Here is a 20,351-nt window from a genome sequence, read left to right as displayed (position 1 = left end):
CTTAGAGCTGGCTATCGTAGTCTATGCCTTAAAGCTGTGGCGACATTATTTATATGGGAAAACTTTTAAAATTTATTCGGATCGTAAGAGTTTACAATATCTGTTCACACAGCGGGAGTTGAATATGCGACAAAGGAGATGGATGGACTTGTTGAAAGATTTCAATTGTAGAATCAGGTATCACCCCAGATGGGAAAATGTGGTGGTAAACGCCCTCAGTCGTAAGAGTACCAGGGTGCTGGCTCATTTGATGGTGTCTGAGTGGTGTTTACGGGAAGTCATGCAACAACTACATATTCAAGAAGGGGATAATGGAAGTTATGTGGCTAGTTTAAGGGCACAACCTACCTTGGTTTAGAAAATCAGAAAGAGACAGATGGTGGACACTGAAATGCAGATGATCCGGAAGGGGGTAGAATAGGGGACAGTGAGAGATTTTGGGGTGAAAAGTGATGGGGTACTCAGATTTCGAACCAGAATGTGTGTTCCCAGTGATCGTAAGATATGGGAAGAAATACTTAGTGAGGCACATAACACCAAATTTTCCATACACCCAGGAAGTACTAAGATATACAAGAACTTACAGAAAAGTTTCTGGTGGAGGGGCATGAAGAGAGATGTGGCTGAGTATGTGTCAAGGTGCTTGATATGCCAGCAAGTGAAAGCGAAACATCAGAGGCCTAGGGGTTTGTTACAGCCTTTACCCATACCCGAGTAGAAGTGGGAACATCTCTCCATGGATTTTGTGACCGGGTTGCCAAGGAATCGTAAAAAGCATGATAGTATTTGGGTGGTAGTTGATCGTCTAACTAAATCTTCCCATTTCTTAGCAATGAAGGTGACTAATTCAATGGAGCATTTGGCCAGACTGTATGTCAAGGAAGTAGTAAGGTTACATGGTATTCTCGTATCGATTGTTTTCAGTCGGGATTCCCGATTCACCTCTAGGTTTTGGAGAAGTTTACAACAGGCTTTGGGTACTAAGTTGAGTTTTAGTACAGCTTTTTACCCATAAACAGATGGGCAGATAGAGAGGACGATACAAGTATTGGAGGATATGTTGCGAGCATGTGTCACCAACAAAGGGGGAGATTGAGAGGATATGCTACCCTTAATTGAGTTTACTTACAATAATAGTTATCATATAAGCATCGGGATGACTCTTTATGAAGCTCTGTACAGTAGGCCCTGTAGATCGCCGGTATGTTAGGGTGAATTGGGAGAGAGACAGTTATTGGGATCGGAATTGGTGAAGGAAACTACGGCTAAGGTGTTGGTGATACAGCAGAATTTACAAGCTGCCCAAAGTAAACAAAAGGGATACGCAGACAATCGCAGGAGAGATTTCACCTTTAAAGTAGGGGATCATGTGTTCCTGAAAGTATCTCCAATGAAGGGTTTATTGAGGTTTAGGAAGAAAGGGAAGTTAAGTCCACGCTTCATAGGGCCGTTTAAAATTCTGGAGAAGGTGGGGGTGGTTGCGAACAGGATAGCGCTTCCTCCTTGGTATAGTGGGGTTCATAATGTATTTCACATATCCCTGCTACAAAAATATCACCCGGATCTGAATCATATTACAAGGTATGAATCATTACCATTAGAGAAGGACTTGTCCTATGAAGAGGAACCGATCCGGGTTCTCGAGCAACAAGAAAAGAAGTTGAGAAGTAAGATAATACCAATGGTGAAGATACAATAGAGACATCACACGAATGAGGAAGCAACGTGGGAACAGGAGGACGAGATGAGAAGAAATTATCCGAAACTTTTTGAGGTAAGGTACCAAAATTTGAGGGACAAAATTTTTTTTTAGGGGGGAAGTATGTAGTAATTAGATATTGGAAAGAAAAATTCTTTTATGTATGTATATATATGTATATAATAATAATTATAAATGAAAAAAATGGTGTAGTTGGGGAGAGGAGGAGGAAACAGTGCCATTTGGAGAAGAGGATGAGGAAACGGCGTCGTTTAGAGAAAAGAAGGAGGAAACGGCCTCGTTTGGAGCAGAGGGAGTGGACGGCTAGGATGAGGTGAGATAGACGGGCAGGATGAGAAGTAGGTGGGATATAAATATGAGAAGAAAAAGAACAAAAAAAGAAAGAAGAAAGAAAACAGAGAAGAGGAGTCGGGGGAAGAGAAGGTTCGAGAGAGAGAAAGAGGAGCCAGAGCGGGGAGGAACGAGAAGAGAGAGAGAAAGAGAAGGAAGACAGTGACGGTGCAAGCCACGGGAGTGCAGAAAGAAAGATGGAGATGGGAGGTACGGTAAATATTAAGTTTCATGTGTAGATTTAGGATGAATGTGAAATTGTGACCGTAGGTTTGGGAAGATATAGGCATCGATTAAGATATGGAGTAGAAAACTGTGATTCGGGGAATAGGTAGGTGGAAATAGTCGGTGGAATCGTGGAAGTGTGAAAATGAAATATGAGTGGATATACATGGAGGAGGCCGCGGGAGGAGAGAGAATGAGGAGTTCGGTGAGTGAGTGAGGTCCGTGAGAGAGAGAAAATTTTGTGATTGTGAGTGGAGGTACATGGAGGAGGCCGCAGGACGAGAGAATGAGGAGTCCGGTGAGTCAGTGAGGTCCGTGAGAGAGAGGAAATTCTGTATGATTGTGAGTGGAGGTACATGGAGGAGGTTGCGGGAGGAAAGAGAGTGAGGAGTTCGGTGAGTGAGTGAGGTCCGTGAGAGAAAAGAAATTTCGTGATTGTGAATGGAGGTACATAGAGGAGGCCAAGGAAAGAGAGAGAATGAGGAGTCCGGTGAGTGAGTGAGGTCCGTGAGAGAGAGGAAATTCTGTGTGATTATGAGTAGAGGTACATGGAGGAGGCTGCGGGAGGAGAGAGAATGAGGAGTTCGGTGAGTGAGTGAGGTCCGTGAGAGAGAGGAAATTCTGTGATTGTGAGTGGAGGTACGTGGAGGAGGCCGCGGGAGGAGAGAGAATGAGGAGTTCGATGAGTGAGTGAGGTCTGTGAGAGAGAGGAAATTCTGTGTGATTGTGAGTGGAGGTACATGGAGGAGTGAAGGCAGGGATAGAGAGTGTGTTGGGTGCTAACATAGAAGGTAGGCATGGAAGGGTGAAGTGTGTGTATTATGAAAATTAAGGAGTAGGAAAGGGAGGCCTGTAGCACGTGAGTGCGAGGGATCGGGATAAAGGTGTATTGGTGTAGATGTGTAGTGTGTGGATGTGAGTTGCATGTGCATATAAGTTGTTATAGTTACTGTAAATTTAGGAGTTTGGTAAGTGAACATTACTAGTGTATGTGTACTAAGTGTTAGTGTGTGTCGTATGGGGAGACGTGTGTAGATTCTATATACAGGTTAAAAGTATAGGAGAGCCTTAGGATAATGTTGTGGTGTAGGAACAGTTTAGAATGGTATATCAGTGGGGGGGAAATCAAGTATGAGGGTTTATTGGGTAGTTTGAGTAAGAACGGGGTGATATTGTCCTTGAGGTGGTTGCACTGGGGGGACGTCGATATTGGTTGTCGCTATCTAGAAGAAGTAGGTTGATTATCAATAGCGGTGATAGTTGGGAGACTCTGATGGGCAAAGGGTTGGGTCGCCGATATTGGTGACGGGAGAAAATGATATCTTTATGTGTGTGTGGCTTGTTAGGGATCGAGAGATAGAAGGTTCATTGATGGTGGCCGATACTGGTAACGGATGATATTATTTGTACGGTTGAGTTGCCTAATCCGGATCGAGGGGGGGTGACGTTGGAGGACGGTCACACCTAGCATGAGTAACATTTAAAATACTAGGGGATAAGTATTAATCCTGTGTAGTTAAATGGTAGTAGGAAAGTATGACTTGGGATACGGAGATAGAATACATATAGAAATATGGGGTTTTATATTATTGCATATGATACTTGTAACTTAATTTTTACTGTACTGTGTTATATGTACTCACTCTTTATTATTCACAGATGAAGTAGGGATAGAGTCGAGATCGGAGTTATCGGTTTCCGAGCCTAGTGTATAGAGCAACAGTACAAGGATTTCCACCGGTGGAATTGAGTGTGTAAAAGTTAGTGGTAGTGTAGATTGTATGTCTGTTGGGGGTGTATGAGGTTGTATTTCACTGTGATGTCACATGTATGGTTGAAGATTTATCTTTGACTTTGAACAATAGATTGTGGTAGTTTTTCTATGTGTGTGATTGATTTGGAATGAGATTTTAACATTTAGTTATTGAACTGTTTTAGACTACGCCGTTAAAAGGAAAAAAAAAAGGGGTGTTATATAAATGAAGTCAATGAAAAATTTAGATTTTCTTCATCCTGAAAAAATTTCAACAAGTGGTATCAAAGCTTTATTGATTATGAATATGTGAAAAAATAATATAAAGAGAAGATCAATGAGAAAAAGAAGAAAAAAAAGCAATGAAGGGAGTTTTAATTGCTAAGATGTCAAATAAGTCTTCATCAACATAAAAAAAGAAAATTTTCTACAATGCGGAGTATACAAGAAAAATAATTATGATGAAAAAGATTGTTGACACAAATGTAAATTACAATATTTTTATCGTAAAAGATTTGGGCATAAAAAAAATTGCAGGTTGAAGAATGAGCAAGCAAGTTTTGCTCAAGAAGAACATTTTTTGAAGATTGGAGAGAAGTACTCCAAAAGATTTTGATGAGAAATGCATTAAATAATTGAAAATTGATGAAAAGTACATTAATAATCAGATGTTGGTGAGAAGTGCATCAACAATTGAAGAAAAATATTTTAAAATATGAAGGTCAAACAAGAAATATTGGAGATAAGTGCTTCAACAAAATAAATTTAGTGATTATAATTTCACATTAAAGGAGAGTGTTGAAGATAAATGTATAAATTATAATTTATTTTATTTATTAGTTTGAATTTAAATAAAATTTATCTTTAATTAAATTTAGAACATATTTATTTTTTAAAAATCATGTTATTAGTGAGAATTTATCTTTTAAAAAATTTAATTTATATTTATTTCTTAAATAGTGGTAAATTATTTTTAGAAAATTTAAATTTGACATAATCTTATTTAAAGACAGTTTAAATTGTTAATTTTGGAGTGAGTGAAATGAATGAAAATTTAATTTTTTTTTTATCCTGAAAAAATCCCAACAATACAACCTGAAAATAACCATAAATAATATAAATTGATGAAAGTGACGACTTATATTTATTGGTCAACTTAAAAGTAAACTACTAAATAGGAAATAAGGTAAGAAACAATATTTTAAAATAAATAATCCCAAGTAAACAAAGTAGCATGCACAAGATAAACTAAACAACATAACATACATGTTAATTAAATTCTAACAATCTGCTCAATAAAGATTTAAAATGTGTAAAGTGAAAAAGACAAATTCTCGGAGAAAAAGTAAGAAAAACATAAGCACCTCATATAACACATAATAAGATAATAATAGATACATGCAAGATAACTTACTATTATATTTTTACATCCCAAAAAAAAGTCCAAATCAATGACCTACTATATTATAGAAATTGATGTGATAAATGAGATACACACAACAAAGAAGATATTTAACCCTAGAAAAACATAATACGCTAATTACTTTACATGGATAGCATCTTGAAAATATCATGACATGATAACTCTATGGGACTAGAAGAAAAATTAACAAAAAGGCCAGAATTATTTTTTTCGTTATAAGAAAAATATGGCAACAAAAAAATCTAGATGGTTCAAATTCTTGCATTTACATTTATTGGCTATAACCAAATAACGTCCATAAGTACTTTTTCTTTGAATCTATAAGTAACATTTCTCATTCAATCTAGCCTCTCAACATTACATAAACTTCTACCTCTACTAGAAAACAAAGTAATGTAAAAATTGATTGACATCTATCTACAACAATACAAGATTGATACATTTCTTGAAAGTAATGAAAGTTTTTCTTATAATAAAATGTCATCTGCTAGTAATATTCTTAAAATATACCTTGAATACTCTACAAAATGTATATAAAATATTTTTCAGAATACACAGAGAATGTTCATATAATCAAATCACATCAATATGAGGTTTCTCTATGCTTATGTTATATTACTCTTTCATACTATCATAAAATTACCAGACCAGGCTCTATATATAGGAATATTCATAAATTCAATAATAAAGTAACAAAATCAAAGCTAAAGAGTCGAAGACATACCTTTAAGTTACTATTTTGATTTTTCAAGCCCTAATTGCAAGAGAATGAACAGATTAGTTTGAGGAAAAGCCAATAATTTTGCAAGAAAAAGAGCTCTATTTTGATTTTATATTCCTTATTAAATCTATTGGTCTTATTAATGTTTTATACTCTGCTATCGAAGAAAGAACCCTATGTTTAGCTCAACTCAATCACCAAAAAAGAACATAGTTGTGAATAACTCATGTTGAGGAGGTGAAGAAGAAGTTAAAATTAAAGGAAAAATTGAAGTTGAAAGATAAGTGAAAAACAAGTTGAATAGTCGCTTTCAAGTTGAGGTGAAAGATAAGCTCGAAATTTGAGTTGAAAGAGATGAAAAACAAGCTGAACTATTGATGGAAAGAGGCGAGCTTCGACTGAAAGGAAAAAGAAAATAATTCAATTTTCAGTGAGTTGAATTACAACTAAATGGAAAATATTGATTTTAGTTGAATGGGCTTTTGGTTTCAACAAGCCTTATAAGTTTTAGGTTGGTATATTTTGTAACACCCAACTTTTTTTTTTCTTTTTTTTTATTATTATTGTATGAATATAATTATTATTTATGTAATTTTAAATTGAATTGAATTAAATTTAATTTATTTTAATAATAATAATAATAAAAATGGGTAAAAATTATTTAGGGATTTAATTGAAAATAATTTTCGGAAAAATTTGTGAAAATTTGGGTTCTTGGGATATTTTTGAAAGAAAAATCAGAAACCGGGGATCAAAATGTAATTTAAAAAAGTTGTGCCACGTCAGCTGGCCAGTCAGCAGCCCCAGCCAACCAGGACACGCCAGGTGGCAGAGACGCTGACGCGGGAGGAAGCCACGTGGGTGATCCGCGTGTGCGCGATCGAACGGCTGAGATCCGTTCCCGCGTGCACAGACACCCCAGATCAAAAACGCGCACGGACGGCCCAGATTGCATCGTGCACGGAAGGTCCAGATTGAATCGCGATGAACAATCCAGATTCATTCCCTATTTAATCGCGATCGAACGGTTCAGATTAAAGGCGATGGACAGCTCAGATCAAAAGCGGATGGGTATAAATAACCTCATCCGTACCCAAACTCTAACCCTAGCCGCCAGAGCCCCTCGCCGGAAAAGATAGCCCAGCCGCCGAGGAGCCGACCGTCGCCACCCGCCGCCGTACCGGAGAAATTTCTGGTCGCCAAATGAGGTAAAAATTCTACCTTTTGCTCAAAATTTAATTCTAAACCCACCTATGGCAAAATCGAAGCGAAAGCACCTGCAAATGGGCTAAAAAACGCTGCCGAAGCGAAGCGGCGCCGCCGCGGGGTGTTTCGATTTTTGTCTCCAATGAGGTCCTTCCTGATTATCGTTTGATGTGATTTTTCCACCGTTGTGATCACCGTTCCCTCCTCTACAGGTTGACCGGAGCAAAACACCTAACTGCAACGTGAGCTGGAGGAGCCGCCGCACTAGAGAGCTCCACCGCCGGTGAGTTTCAATTTTCTACATTTTTTCGACCCATCGAAGGCCCTAAATGTGTTTTCTCATAGGAACCAATGCAAGTTTGGGTAAATTCGTCCGAAAATGGCCGAAAACAGCCAACCCAAGGTGGATCGCCGCCGCTCGTCGTTGCCGGAGCACGGCGAAACCGCCGTGCTGGAATTCCAAAATTGGCCAAGTAGGCCCTGGGTATGATTTTTGGGTTATTTGGGACATGTATAGGTACCGTAAGCGCGTTTCAGTTTCCAATGAAAAAATTCAGGGAACCCAAGGACCGCCCGTAGGTGTAGTGACAATCTAGTTTTCGACGTCAAATCAAGTAAAGACCCCTCACCCTATTTTCTATCATGGAATTGAAGTTTGAATAAATAATAATACTGTATTTTGTACAAATTAAATATATATGATAATTAATTATGGTTGTTAATGGAGCCCGAACTGGACATATTTCTCCGTCGATTCCTGTTTGATTTATTTTACAGTTTAAATGCATTATGGTATCTGGTTTATCTATTCTATGATTTTAAATGCATGTATCACTGCTTACTTCACTACTTACGTCACTACTGTTTGATTTTGGGAATCTAAGATATGTTTGCTTTGTTGGATGCACGTTACTTGTTTATGTATTCATATTTGAGTTGGTAATGCAGACTAAGGACAAATAGGAATGGGATGTGATTTGATAAATGGATAAGATGACAGCCTCACTAGATATCCTGGGAGATGGTGGACGGATCGGGTTCATAGGGAATCCTACCGTGAACGTTGTCTCATATCAGACGGGGTATGGAGACTTGGTCATTTGACACTCATACCGGACGGGTATGGGGACGACCCGCTTCACCCTCATACCAGACGAGGTATTTAGGTTTATTATTTTGGTGCTCATACCGGACAGGGTATGAGCACGGTTCTAGAATTAAGATTGTTAAAGAGAACGGTTCACGTGTCGGGAACCTCTATGGATCCCCATAGATACTAGTAGGCTGGTGAAAACGAGAAACGGTGATAATCAGTTATTATTAATGAATACGGATTTATGATGTGTTTTATGTTACTGATTATGCATGAAATTGTGATCTGTATGATATTATTGTCTTTATAGGTTGTTTTCACAGGTTCTCCAATGATAAGAAAAAGGGTAAGAGGTTTTATTTTAAATAATTGTATTGGTTCAAAATTTGTGCTCCATTGGTTGTTTTCGATTTTTTACCAACATTTGCTGTGATGGTAATATAGTGTGATGTTCTTACTGGGCTAGTGTAGCTCATTCCTTATTTAACCATTTCAGATCAGGAGGCCCTGGTTCCTGAGCCCGATCCACAAGAAGACAGCGAGTAAATGCTAGATGTTTTATAGTTTTCTTTATTTTTCTCATTTCTCGTATTTCTTTTAGAGAGCTTATTCAGTGACATTGTTTAGTACTTTTAAATTATTGTGTAAGGGATGTTAACCTTAATCTTTTATTTTACTTCCGCACTCAGATTATTATACATATTTCCTTTTGAATTTCCAGAGACGTTACATATTTTATGTGAATATTATTGTTTAGAGTTAGGTTAGAGCTATAACAGCAGGCAAGCTTGGACAAGAAACTATACAAACAAAATGGAATAACGGAAGCTTATCTATTAGTAAAAGTGGAACCGCCTAAAAATAATTTGTAGAATGTCCTTTAATGATGCAATTTGTTTTGTTACTAAAAGTAAGCTAATACTAACAGAAGGTCTTATACCAAATGCTCTATTGCTATAAGTCTGAATTTTTAATAGCAAAATTTTTGTTATTAAATGTAGCATATTAAAAAATATTTTTCTCGTAGTATACATTTATAGAACGAGTTAAATTTTCAAGATGTGAAAAAAAAAAAAAAAAAAAGAGGAATTGTAAGAAAAGTCCACATTTATGTTTGTAAAATATATAAAAATATCAAAAACTAAAATAATTTTGTAAATTTAAAAGCTTTAAAATATCACTAAAATATTTTGAAAATATAATAATTTAAAAGGTAAAATACTAATTTACTAAAAACTACTTTGACTTGAGTGTCTCCATCAGATCATTATGAGCAAAGCTGCAACCCCAACAACATCGTTTAAGGCTCTTCTTTTATTTTTGTAATTAATAAACCATTCATCTCTAACTACTCTCATTACTACTGCCTCTGCCTCCCTTTTTCCAATAAACTTTCTCATTCTTTCAACCACAAATTTTTTTTTTTTTTTTTCTGATACAAGAAAGAGGAAATTATGAAACTAATTTTTTCACACAGACTCATTTATGTTAATTTTTTTTTAAAAAAAAAATCTTGTAGTCGGAAAATAACTTTAGTTAAGTGAGATTATATAATATGGGCCAAAAAATTATTCATAATTTTAAATTGAATCAATTTAGTTACAAATATTTTACAACAATCAAATTTATTGTATAATTTAATCAAAAGGTAAGAACACGAGCTAGCTATCTATAAGTCGAGGCATAATGATTTCACCGAATTAAGAGAAATACTAAGAGGGAAAAGTGAATCATCTTATCCATGAAAGTCAGTTGTAAAGTGCTTGGAAGATTTAAAAAATGTAAACAACTAGTTTCTTGATACCATAGATCACAATAGTGTTGGTCTGCAAATTTAAAATGCAGCCAACCCATTTTCATGGTCTATCATTAGCTATTGATATGTTAAACGTTCGCTGCTTATAATTATGTAACAACTAGAATATATTATCATATGATAATGTCTTATGAATAGTTTGTGGATTATATAAATATACAATCTTAAGTACAGTTTGTAAACACCATTGTCAATAACACTTAATCTATAAAATTTATGAAGAGGACATTATAAATTATATATATATATATATGGAGAGAGAGAGAGAGAGAGAGAGAGAGTATTATTAAAGAGAGGATAAAAATTATGATAAATGTGGATATGGTTGTTAATAACAAATACACTACACTACACTAACTTGAGCAATTTTTAGTGTCAGTTAAAAAGCTATTGTGTTGGTTATGTATAATTAATCCTTAGACTTAGCATGTCATTTTATTTTGTATATGAATTGTTATAGTTTGATAGTTGAGCATCAGATGGCTTTCATAAACTCTAAACAATGAAGCCGATGATGGTTATGGAGATGAATGATCAATCATTTTATATTGTTAAAAATTAATATTTGCTTGATTAGAAATGAATTTTCTAATCAAGCAATTATGTAAGCTTACCATAGTATTTGACTAAAATAGAGTAACATAAACCATTGCTTTTGGTCTTTCTAGGATATAGAAAGATGTATGGCAGCAATAAGTGAATATGTTAAAAGGTCCTTCAAAATTTTAATTTCCTCATATAAGGGTCATGACATATGCTAAGTATCACATGTTGTCTCCAAGTTGCTTTGTACTTATCTCTCCATATTAATTACATGAAGGAAAAGAGAAGTTCTTTTATTCTATTGGGTAAGCATACAAAAGATATCATTGTTAGCTTTTATGTTGAACCTAAATTGTCATTTAACAGAACCCATATGTATAATTATTCTCAACCACAAGATAAAAAAAATATAATACTATTTTGGCATAAACAACCAAACTAATTTATTCGTTACGGGATTGTTTCTCCAATTAAAAAAAAAAAAAAAAAAAAAAGTTGTAGGGTTAGAAACCCTAGCCTATGGGTATAAAATTGAAGAGAAATGTGAACCACCATAATAAGCCCTTCTTCTCTCAATAATTTCAACTTTGAAAAGAAATTCCGGAGACAATTCTCTTGGTAAACAGCCGAAGCAAGAGAGTTTTCAAGAAATCTATCTCGATTACTTGAATGTATTCTGGTTGATGTAAAATATTGTGTTACATTCAATAATATGTGATCAAGGAAGAATTCTTTAAGATTCAGCATCAAACAAGGTAAGACACACATTGTTTTTTTTGTACCTTTTAAACATTTTAAATTACCTCTTCATTGTCTCTAAACTTAATTACCTCAAATACGCCATCATCCTTTAATTTGAATAAAAATCTAAAGCTTAAATTCACATTTTCTTTATTCATTCATTCACGATGAATTCTCAAATTAGTTGGCTTATATAAAAATTATTTAATCAAATATTATATAAAAAAAAATGAGGTCAATTTAAAAATAAATAAATTATTTGTCATCAAATATTATTCTTAATAGACTTAAAACTAATTTATCTAAAATAAAAAAGTATATTACTTTATTAATTTTTTTAAGGTTAAATAAAGAAGTATAAACTAAGAAATTGATCGATAAATTAAAAATAAATATAATATTAATGTAAAAAGTATTATTTTATGTCGATACTGATAATAAGATATGAAAATTAAGGGAGTAAATGGGATTAGAGACCTAGTAGTTTGGTTGTAAATAATGTACTTTACATATCGACTTATATAATGCTATAGCTAACATGTTTCATTATTTATTATGAGACAAACACTTATTTAAAAAAAAATTTGTCGAACTACTAGTTTGCATTTATTGTCTTACAAAAAAATATGTTTTGTTCCACTTAAACTTTATTCTTCTCTAGATGTATTTTAATCATAGATCCTATACTAGAGGAACTGAGTCAATCTTATTCATCAACAAATATCTAGTAACAAGCTCTTATTTTCTTTTTTGTTTCAATATTTCTCAACAAGCTTAAAATTTTTTTCTTATTACATGTAAATTCAAGTTGATTTATATGCAAACCTAAAAGTTGAGCCTAGCAATGTATGATATACCCTTTTGTGCAGCTCATTCAGACCCAACCAATGCAGGATTTGCTTAGTTTAAATAGATTCAAGTCATTAATGAGTCATAGTTGTAAAACCGTCAAAGATCAAATCTAAACAAGTAAAAGCTCATTTAATCTTATTAGAGTCGTTTAGATGGTCAAATAGATTACTCTTTCATAGTAATCTACTAGACATATATGTATACGCCAAGCAAGTCTCAACAGATTGCCTATAAATTTAGACCATGATCCATTCATAAATAAGTCAGTGCGTGCATAACCTCTTAAATTTATGTATTGAAACCACTAATTCACACACCTAATTATTTCTATAAGAAAAAATTATCAAAAATTTTAATTTTTATAATTTTAAATGTAATATTTAAACTATATCCACATTTTCACATAAATTTCACAAAAGTTTTTTATTATTTCAAATATAGCCTAAACATAAAACTAGATAATTTATGTACGATAATATTCCCATTCTGCGAGGAAGATTTTGCAAGACAACACTAATAATGTGCATTCAATTCTGAAGAATCATATCCTCTGTGCTTCATTTCCAAACATGCATTCAAATGAATGCGCACTCAATAAAGAGTTTATAGAATACATTCCGAATCATACAACCATTACAATTTGTGGAAAGTAATACCTTCGGTGAAGATCACATTTCTCGGCTACACAGGCTACACCTAACACAGGAATGAAAGAAACCAACTCTGAAATCAGGAATCATTATGAGCCACACTACAAAGAACCAATTAGAACCTTTGAATGGCTCCACAATGAGAAGATGATCTACTACTTTCTGTACAATGTATCTAGTTAGGGATCAAGAATCAACGACCGCCATCTACAAGCGCAAGCTATTTAGGTTAGGTTTAGTAAGGGTCTTCGAGAAATAATTGCGGATCTCTGGAATAATTCGCTGGATCAGATGAGAGTGCCTGCAAAGGTTCATCATAGAAGAAAATCTCAGCAGAAGTAACTTCTAACAAGTACTTTAGACAGACATGGACACAGAAAAAAATGAATATATTCTACAAGAATACAGCTTGCTGCACTACAGCCAAAAGATTCACGATGAAGAGACCACTCTCATCAGGTTTAAAGTCCAGCAAAAATCAATGCATCTGAAAACATGGGAATGTTACTTAGAATTGCCAGAACATGGCAGGTTAGTGAGAATGCTTACCCAGGCCTACCATTCAATTTATCGAACTGCCCCAAGATAAACAGGATGCATGCATGCCTCAACGAGATAGCATGGAAGGCTTCTGAAAGTTCATACATGCTTGAAACATTTTCCAATGATATATCCTGGGAATGAAAATAAAAATTAAAAAAATATATAAAAAAAAAAAACCGTGAGATGCTCCCTTTGAGATTCAAAAGCGCTATTACCCAAAACACTGCAAACCAACCAGTACAGATGCTCACCTGTGCAATGGTATACTCACAAAGTCGCTTAAGTCCCTCTAATAGATACTGATCAGCAGCTCGGAGGAGATCTTGTGAAATGTCTGATGTAACATCAACTGACCCCGTGTATATAAATCTGTTCAAGAAATTTACTTCTGTAAGTATCACCGCTTAGGGAAAAAAAGAAATTTGTGAGAACAGAAGCCCAATAATCATTATACCTCATCATTAACTCAAAAACTTCCCATCTAATATTTGGAATTTCAATATCCCTTGCATCTTTCTCCTGTACAATAAGCGAAGGATTATGTAACATATACAAAACATCCTAAATGTGAAGATATTTTCAACTACAGTATGTATTCCAGTTTTAATTTTTAGTAATGAGCTGATATAACACTTGGATTACCAGCCAAAATCTTTTGAACTTAGAGAATTCCCGATAACAAGTAAATTCAAATGGTAAACCCTGAACTATTAAAGAAACAACACTATCTCATCTCATAAGCAAACAGAGAATGTTCAAATGCAGCAAGCCTTGGCTTACAACACGAAGGACTACGGATGTGGAGCAGCCGAAAGGGCTGCTGGAAGGGATAAGTTGAGAGTTGGAAAGAATTGCTCACCCTGTAACCACCGTCAAACATTGCACGAAATGCATCTGAAGATGCAAGGAGACAGATTCTGTGAGCATAGAACCTTCTACCTACAATGGAAAAGAGCAATCTTCTATTTTAAAATGCAATTCATGATAATAAACTGATCATGACAACCACCAGATTCAAATGTGTACCTTCAACTAGAAAAGTAACATCAGACAACGTAGCATTGTTTACATATTGCTCCCCCAAGTAGACCTGCAGTGCACTTATTATGTGATAATAAGCATCAAATATGCACAAAAGAAATGTTCAGGTATAATTTATTCTCATATTCTGAAATTATGCAGGTCCATAGAGACAATATGCCTGCCCACAAACATACACTAGTTTATTTACTAACTAGTGCAGAGTGCATACAGAAAATAAGTGGTATGAGCAACTGGTCAGTGTATGCACAATTTTTTTTTTTTTTTCCCAAAAGCAAAGCCTGAGCCTTTCCAAAAAATGGATTAAGGCCAAAGGCCTTTGATATACACTAATTAGTTCTTCCTTCAGTACCAATTCCTTCTTTCAAACACTCTCTACGCTAGTAAAACTCGTATTTGTACATCCAACCCACAATTCACTGGGTATAAAAAGGGTCAACAAAACAGATGGGAACTCGAGGCATATTCCAATAAAAAGTAAGGCCACCAGTTTACAGGGGAACTAAAAGAACATGCATGCCAAAAGCTGACATGAGGGATATTCCAATAAAAAAAGGACACTGGTTTCCAAGGGAACTAAGATAACATACATGCCAAAAGCTGACATTGTTCGACAATGCCAGATTGCATCCCAGGGTAAAAATTCCAGAATTTCTAAAAAAGCTAATGAACCACAAAAACCTAAGCTCATTTAACCATGTAGATACTTCCAAGTTCCAACATGGAAAGCTTCAGAATATGCTCAACAATTAAGTCACTTATTTTCACAACATAAATAAGTGGATAACATGGAACTATGAGGTCCAGAAAGCTAACCTGTGGCGTAGGAGACGGAGGAGCAGCATCAACAGGAGAAAGAGTCATTGATTTGTTTGCTAACCTATATAGAGCTACAGCACCATCAAGTTGCTGCTTAGGATTCGTAGAACCAAGAAGCCCAAGAAGCAACTCCAATCCTGCATGAAACTATTGTATCATTAGCATCTTCAAGCTAGCATGAATATCTCAGCTTAACTTAGCAACACCCAAACCCTGATCGAATTGAAAATTACAACAGCCTCTGAGATAGCCGTGGGAGATTCACTAAGAACGTGACATGCCATTGTTATCTATAAAGATAGTTCTCTGATCATCTGGTGAACAAAGATGAGCAAGAGCCAAGGCAACTCGTCTTTGGACAGACTTTTCTGCTACACGCATTAGGTATAAGAGATGACTTAAACCCTACACAGAAAATCATGAGAAGACAATATCCAAGGTTAAAAATATAGGTGTCATGGAATCATAGACCAAACCAGTTTACATTGACTACATGCTTCCACATTTCAAAAAATGAGAAAAAGAACAGAATAAGAGATTAGAAAATACTAACCCGTCCACGAATATTTTCCTCCAATCTTTTCAATGTCTTTGCAACACAATCTTTTGTTGCCTGCAATTATATATGCATATTCCCTATCAGTTCTACTTGGTGTATATATGCAAATTCTATACAGTTCTACTTGGTGTATATTAAGTTGACAAGCATCTCAATATCTTAGCCATGTGAAAGTGGCACTGAATTGTGATCGTAAGAAATCAGCAACATTGAGTATTGAAATAAACCTATAAAATAGCAGCTAATGTTTGGAAATAAACAAAGGGAATAAAATACCTGAACAATAAACTCTCCATCCTGCAGCTTCTGAACACCTCCAACCCTAATAAAATCGGATACATTATCCTACGGATAGAACACTATATTAACTACAGATTGATGAAAATTGGAAACAAAAATTTAAGGACTTCAGCTCGAGTCCACAAGGATTCATAAGATATATATTGCACCTCATTATCTGCAAGGCCATAAAGAGCAAATGCAGCATTATGTTGCAAAGATCCATTTTTTGAATCAAGAAGCTTCAGCAGTGGCACTAAACCACCATTATGTGCGATACCAGCTTGGTTGTGTGTGTCCTGAAACAGAAACTTATCTGAGCAATATTGAAGTATCTGATTATCAAATCCCAAATATGCTACTCAAGATAAAGGACAGATAGCCATCTTAATATATTTATTCCTGAATTTCAATAATAGATATAAACAAGAAAATAAAAATAATAACCTGTGCCAACCTCCCCAATGCAAATGCAGACATTTCCCTCAACTGAACATCAGCTGACTGAAGCATCTCAATTAAAGGTCTAACTGCACCTCTCTGTACAATATGAACCTGCAAACATCCCACTTTTTAATGGAAAAAATATGAGGAAAGGAGAGTGAAAAAAAAACTCAGAAGCACGAAGGCTGGCATTAAGGAAAATGGTCCAATGAGGATAATGCTCGTCTTATCAGTGCTAGCAGGATAGATAGCCTATCCTAAGTTCAGAATCCAATTCTTCCCTATTCCAAGGTACTAAGGAAAGTTTTGGGGAGGAATTAACTCTCAAGTCTCAACTCCATAAGACAATGGAAAAGGAGGAGATATAGAATAGAGAAAAGGGCACCTTGCAATCTGAATCAGTTGCTGCAAATTGTCCTAGTAACAAGGCTGCCTCTCTTTGGCTTTCAGAACAGCAGGAACTGCTATAAATAAACTTTGAGTCGTTGGAATAGGAAAGTAAACAAAAAGAACCATGTAACATGTAAAAGAAAATAATAAATGCAGAAAAAGAATAGTATCCTATGACCATGCAGAGAAATATTACTAAGGATGACATTATCAGATCTAATGTACCTAAGCAGTCCAATGACTGGTTGAAGAGCTCCAGCAGCAAGAACTTCTTTCTTTATGTTTGGAGATGAATGTACCAAATTTCCTATAACACCAACCTGCAACCCATGGTAGGTCATTTGATAACACATCCAGCAAGGAAGTACATTTTGAAATTCCATATAAGTGTGAGTTCCTATAGGGGCTAATATAAAAGTCATGTGGAAAAATTCTATTACCGCTTCATAGTGTATGGCAGCATCTTCTGATCTTAGCATTAGAATGAGAGTAGGAAGAGCATTGCATTCAACAATCTGTGAGATGATAGCAGCCATATCAATTATTAATCCTCAAGCCAATCTTGTTAAACTCAAAGTTCAAATATATCAACTACCTGATTCTTATTTTCATCATTTTTGAACGCCAACGTGCGCAGTGCCCCCGCAGCTGCTCGTTGCACTTTGGTATCAGTAAATTCAAGCAACTCAACCAGAGGCGGAATGCCACCTTCCATCCTGTTTATCCAGAAGTGATGGCCATGAGAAAAGAAAGGTTCTAGAGGTGAATTTTGAAATTAAAGAACACAAATCAGCTGACCTAACACGGGTCTTGATACTGCTGTTCTCATGAGCAAGATTAGTGATAGCATCAGCAGCCCGTCTAATGACACTATTCACAGCACGAGAACCACAACCATCCTTGTGCCTCTTCAACAAATTCACAAGATGAAACAAGGCCCCGTTGTCAACTATGAGTTGCTGGTGCTCTGGCTGTTACCATTGAAGGCCACAAAAAGGCAAAAGGTTTAGAGATCACACAAAGTATGTCTAACCAAAAGCTATAACCTCTAACGCTTCTGCTCCATAAAAATTTTCAAGTATGGCAGGACTAACAATAAAATCCAGAAAAGATCAAGAAAACCCACTAAATCCTGAAAGCTAAGATCACCAAATAACCGAAACTAAGAAAATACCACACTATAGCTTCCGAAAATAAACACTACTACTATCCTTGACTTAAAAACTAAGGTCAATGGAAGTTTGAGCATTTGTTAACCCATGAAAGTTGAATTGCCAGGCTTCTTCCATATACAGCAATGCCTGTCTACGCATTCAGTAACCAAAAAGGAAGCCATTTCTAAAGGTTTAGCCCTTAATTGAATAACTTAGCCATTCGGACTGGAAAACAGTACATAAATTAATATGCTGCTTTGAACAATAAAGTGCCATTCTCAATGTTGCATTTTTATTTTCCCACACAAAAATCAGTTTAATTATTAAAGATCTGCAGAAAAGCGTTAGACAAACTAAAGACAGCAACAAGAAGAAAATGGAATAACCCGCCATTCCATGGCCAAGCGAACATCTATTTATTATCCACTTTACTCATGGTGCACAAAGAAAGCCAAATTCCAATTAGCACAAATTAAATAATTCCGATACTATAGAATAGCTTTTTGGAAGTTCTAAGCAAAAATTATGACCAAAACAAAAGAAATCCAAAGATTATGCGATATATTTGTGAAAAAATAATAACATAATCAAGCAACCTTAACTGCAAGAAGGCCTAGAGCAAAAGCACTCCCTTTCTCGACTTCGTGCTCGAACGGCTTCGAGCTATGGTCTCCCTCACTTATCAGTGGCGCCTGCAAATGCTTCACGAGACCCGGAACCGCACCTCCTTCAACAATCACGTTCACTACATCCTCTGCAAACGACAATTTGTGGCCTCAAAATCCTCAAATCCAAACAGAACACCCAGGAACACTACCACGTGATGGCATAATAAAAGAAAACAATCTAAACTAGAAACGAAGTGGCGAGATCCGGCGGTTTTGTTTTCTGTTCCCATCTTTGTTTTCTCTAAAATTTATGTTTACCGTTTTTGGCAAGCTCGGCGAGGACGTGAGTGGCACGTTTCGCGGCGGCGCGATCAGCTTCCTTCCAGGAGAAGGTAGAATCAAGGATAGTAACCTGGGCGCTAACCTCTCGCAGGAGCGCGTGGCGCGCATCTGCAGAGGAAAGGGAGATCTCCTGCTCCTCGCCGTCGGTTATTCCTTCTTCCAGTTTCCTCTTTTGCCCTTTCCTCTCCGGGATGCTCTGATCCTCGCGCCTCTGCTGTTGCTGTTCTTCTTGCTCCATCTACAAACAATTCAGGGGACTGGAAAGGAAGGAGCGAGAGAGAGAGAGAGAGAGAGAGAGAGAGAGAAGAGACGATCAGAAACAAGAGTTCCGATTTTGAAACGATGAGAAAGAGATCAGGGGCAGTTAAGGTATTTCGGTTCAACTAAAAGACGAAAAGAAAAGAAAAGAAAAAAACCAAAAAAATTTAAAGGTGTCGGGACTCAACCGGCCGCGTTTCCCGGAGTCTGGAATTTAGAGGGCGCAAACGACGGAGATGCTCATCAAAACGCACCGTATCGCTCCCGGCGGGAAAGCGAAACCTGCTAATGTGCGCACGACTGGTAAGCTTGAGGTATGAAACGTGGGCCCACGTTGTACGAAGTAATGAGTTTTACGAATCACTTGCTAAAATAAATACATTAGTAACTTTAATTTTTATGCTAAGATGATTACTCTTAACGTCCAAATTAATATGAGAAAAAGTATAAATAATTAGTATCTATTAGTGGTTCATAACCTCTTCTTCAATAACTTACCTAACACTTGGCAGTCAAAAGTTTTCAAGATTAAGGGTGTGCAATGATTTTTTCTGTTAGTCTAATCTGAGATTTTAAAAGTCTTAAAAAACTAAAATTTTGAAAAGAAATTGACTTAGTCAACCAAATTCCTTTTATAAATAGAAAATAGTAAATTATATTTTCAAAGTCTTAAAAATTAAAATTTAGAAAAGAAAAAAAAAAATTGAATAAGTCAACCTAATTCTTTCTATAACTAGAAAATCCAATGACTACTGATAAATTCACTTTAACCCAAAAACCAAATTGTATATATCCAATTAAAAGGATTACGCAAAAATTAAGTTTTAAATATAATATACAG

At 35.6% G+C, this 20,351-nt stretch overlaps 1 protein-coding gene across 4 annotated transcripts; it reads right to left on the bottom strand.

The window, feature by feature from the left end:
* Positions 1-12,954: 12,954 nt before the first annotated feature.
* Positions 12,955-19,846, bottom strand: ARIA (ARM repeat protein interacting with ABF2). 4 transcript variants are annotated; one of them, XM_088216027.1, is made up of 20 exons: positions 19,699-19,846; positions 19,229-19,509; positions 18,899-19,056; positions 17,947-18,119; positions 17,744-17,864; positions 17,589-17,663; positions 17,374-17,468; positions 17,144-17,222; positions 16,762-16,869; positions 16,485-16,613; positions 16,312-16,380; positions 16,030-16,089; positions 15,758-15,881; positions 15,474-15,613; positions 14,643-14,706; positions 14,476-14,555; positions 14,071-14,135; positions 13,868-13,985; positions 13,623-13,747; positions 12,955-13,374 (listed from the first exon to the last, which is right to left on the bottom strand). In XM_088216027.1, exons 2-20 carry the CDS (start codon positions 19,488-19,490, stop codon positions 13,281-13,283), a joined length of 2,139 nt encoding a protein of 712 aa, XP_088072153.1. In that variant the 5' UTR covers positions 19,491-19,509; positions 19,699-19,846; the 3' UTR covers positions 12,955-13,280. The 4 variants fall into 4 exon arrangements, with proteins under 4 accessions (XP_088072153.1, XP_021889414.2, XP_021889412.2 ...); XM_022033722.2 differs by lacking the exon at positions 19,699-19,846 and having other exon boundaries at positions 18,905-19,056; positions 19,229-19,645; XM_022033720.2 differs by lacking the exon at positions 19,699-19,846 and having other exon boundaries at positions 19,229-19,643.
* Between the last annotated feature and the right edge of the window lie 505 nt (positions 19,847-20,351).

Source organism: Carica papaya, chromosome 3, assembly GCF_054855325.1.
Source record: "Carica papaya isolate Zhongbai chromosome 3, ASM5485532v1, whole genome shotgun sequence".
NCBI classification, from domain to species: Eukaryota; Viridiplantae; Streptophyta; class Magnoliopsida; order Brassicales; family Caricaceae; genus Carica; species Carica papaya.
The sequence above is the reverse complement of the archived record's forward strand: the minus strand, read 5'-3'. Positions and strand labels throughout refer to the sequence as shown.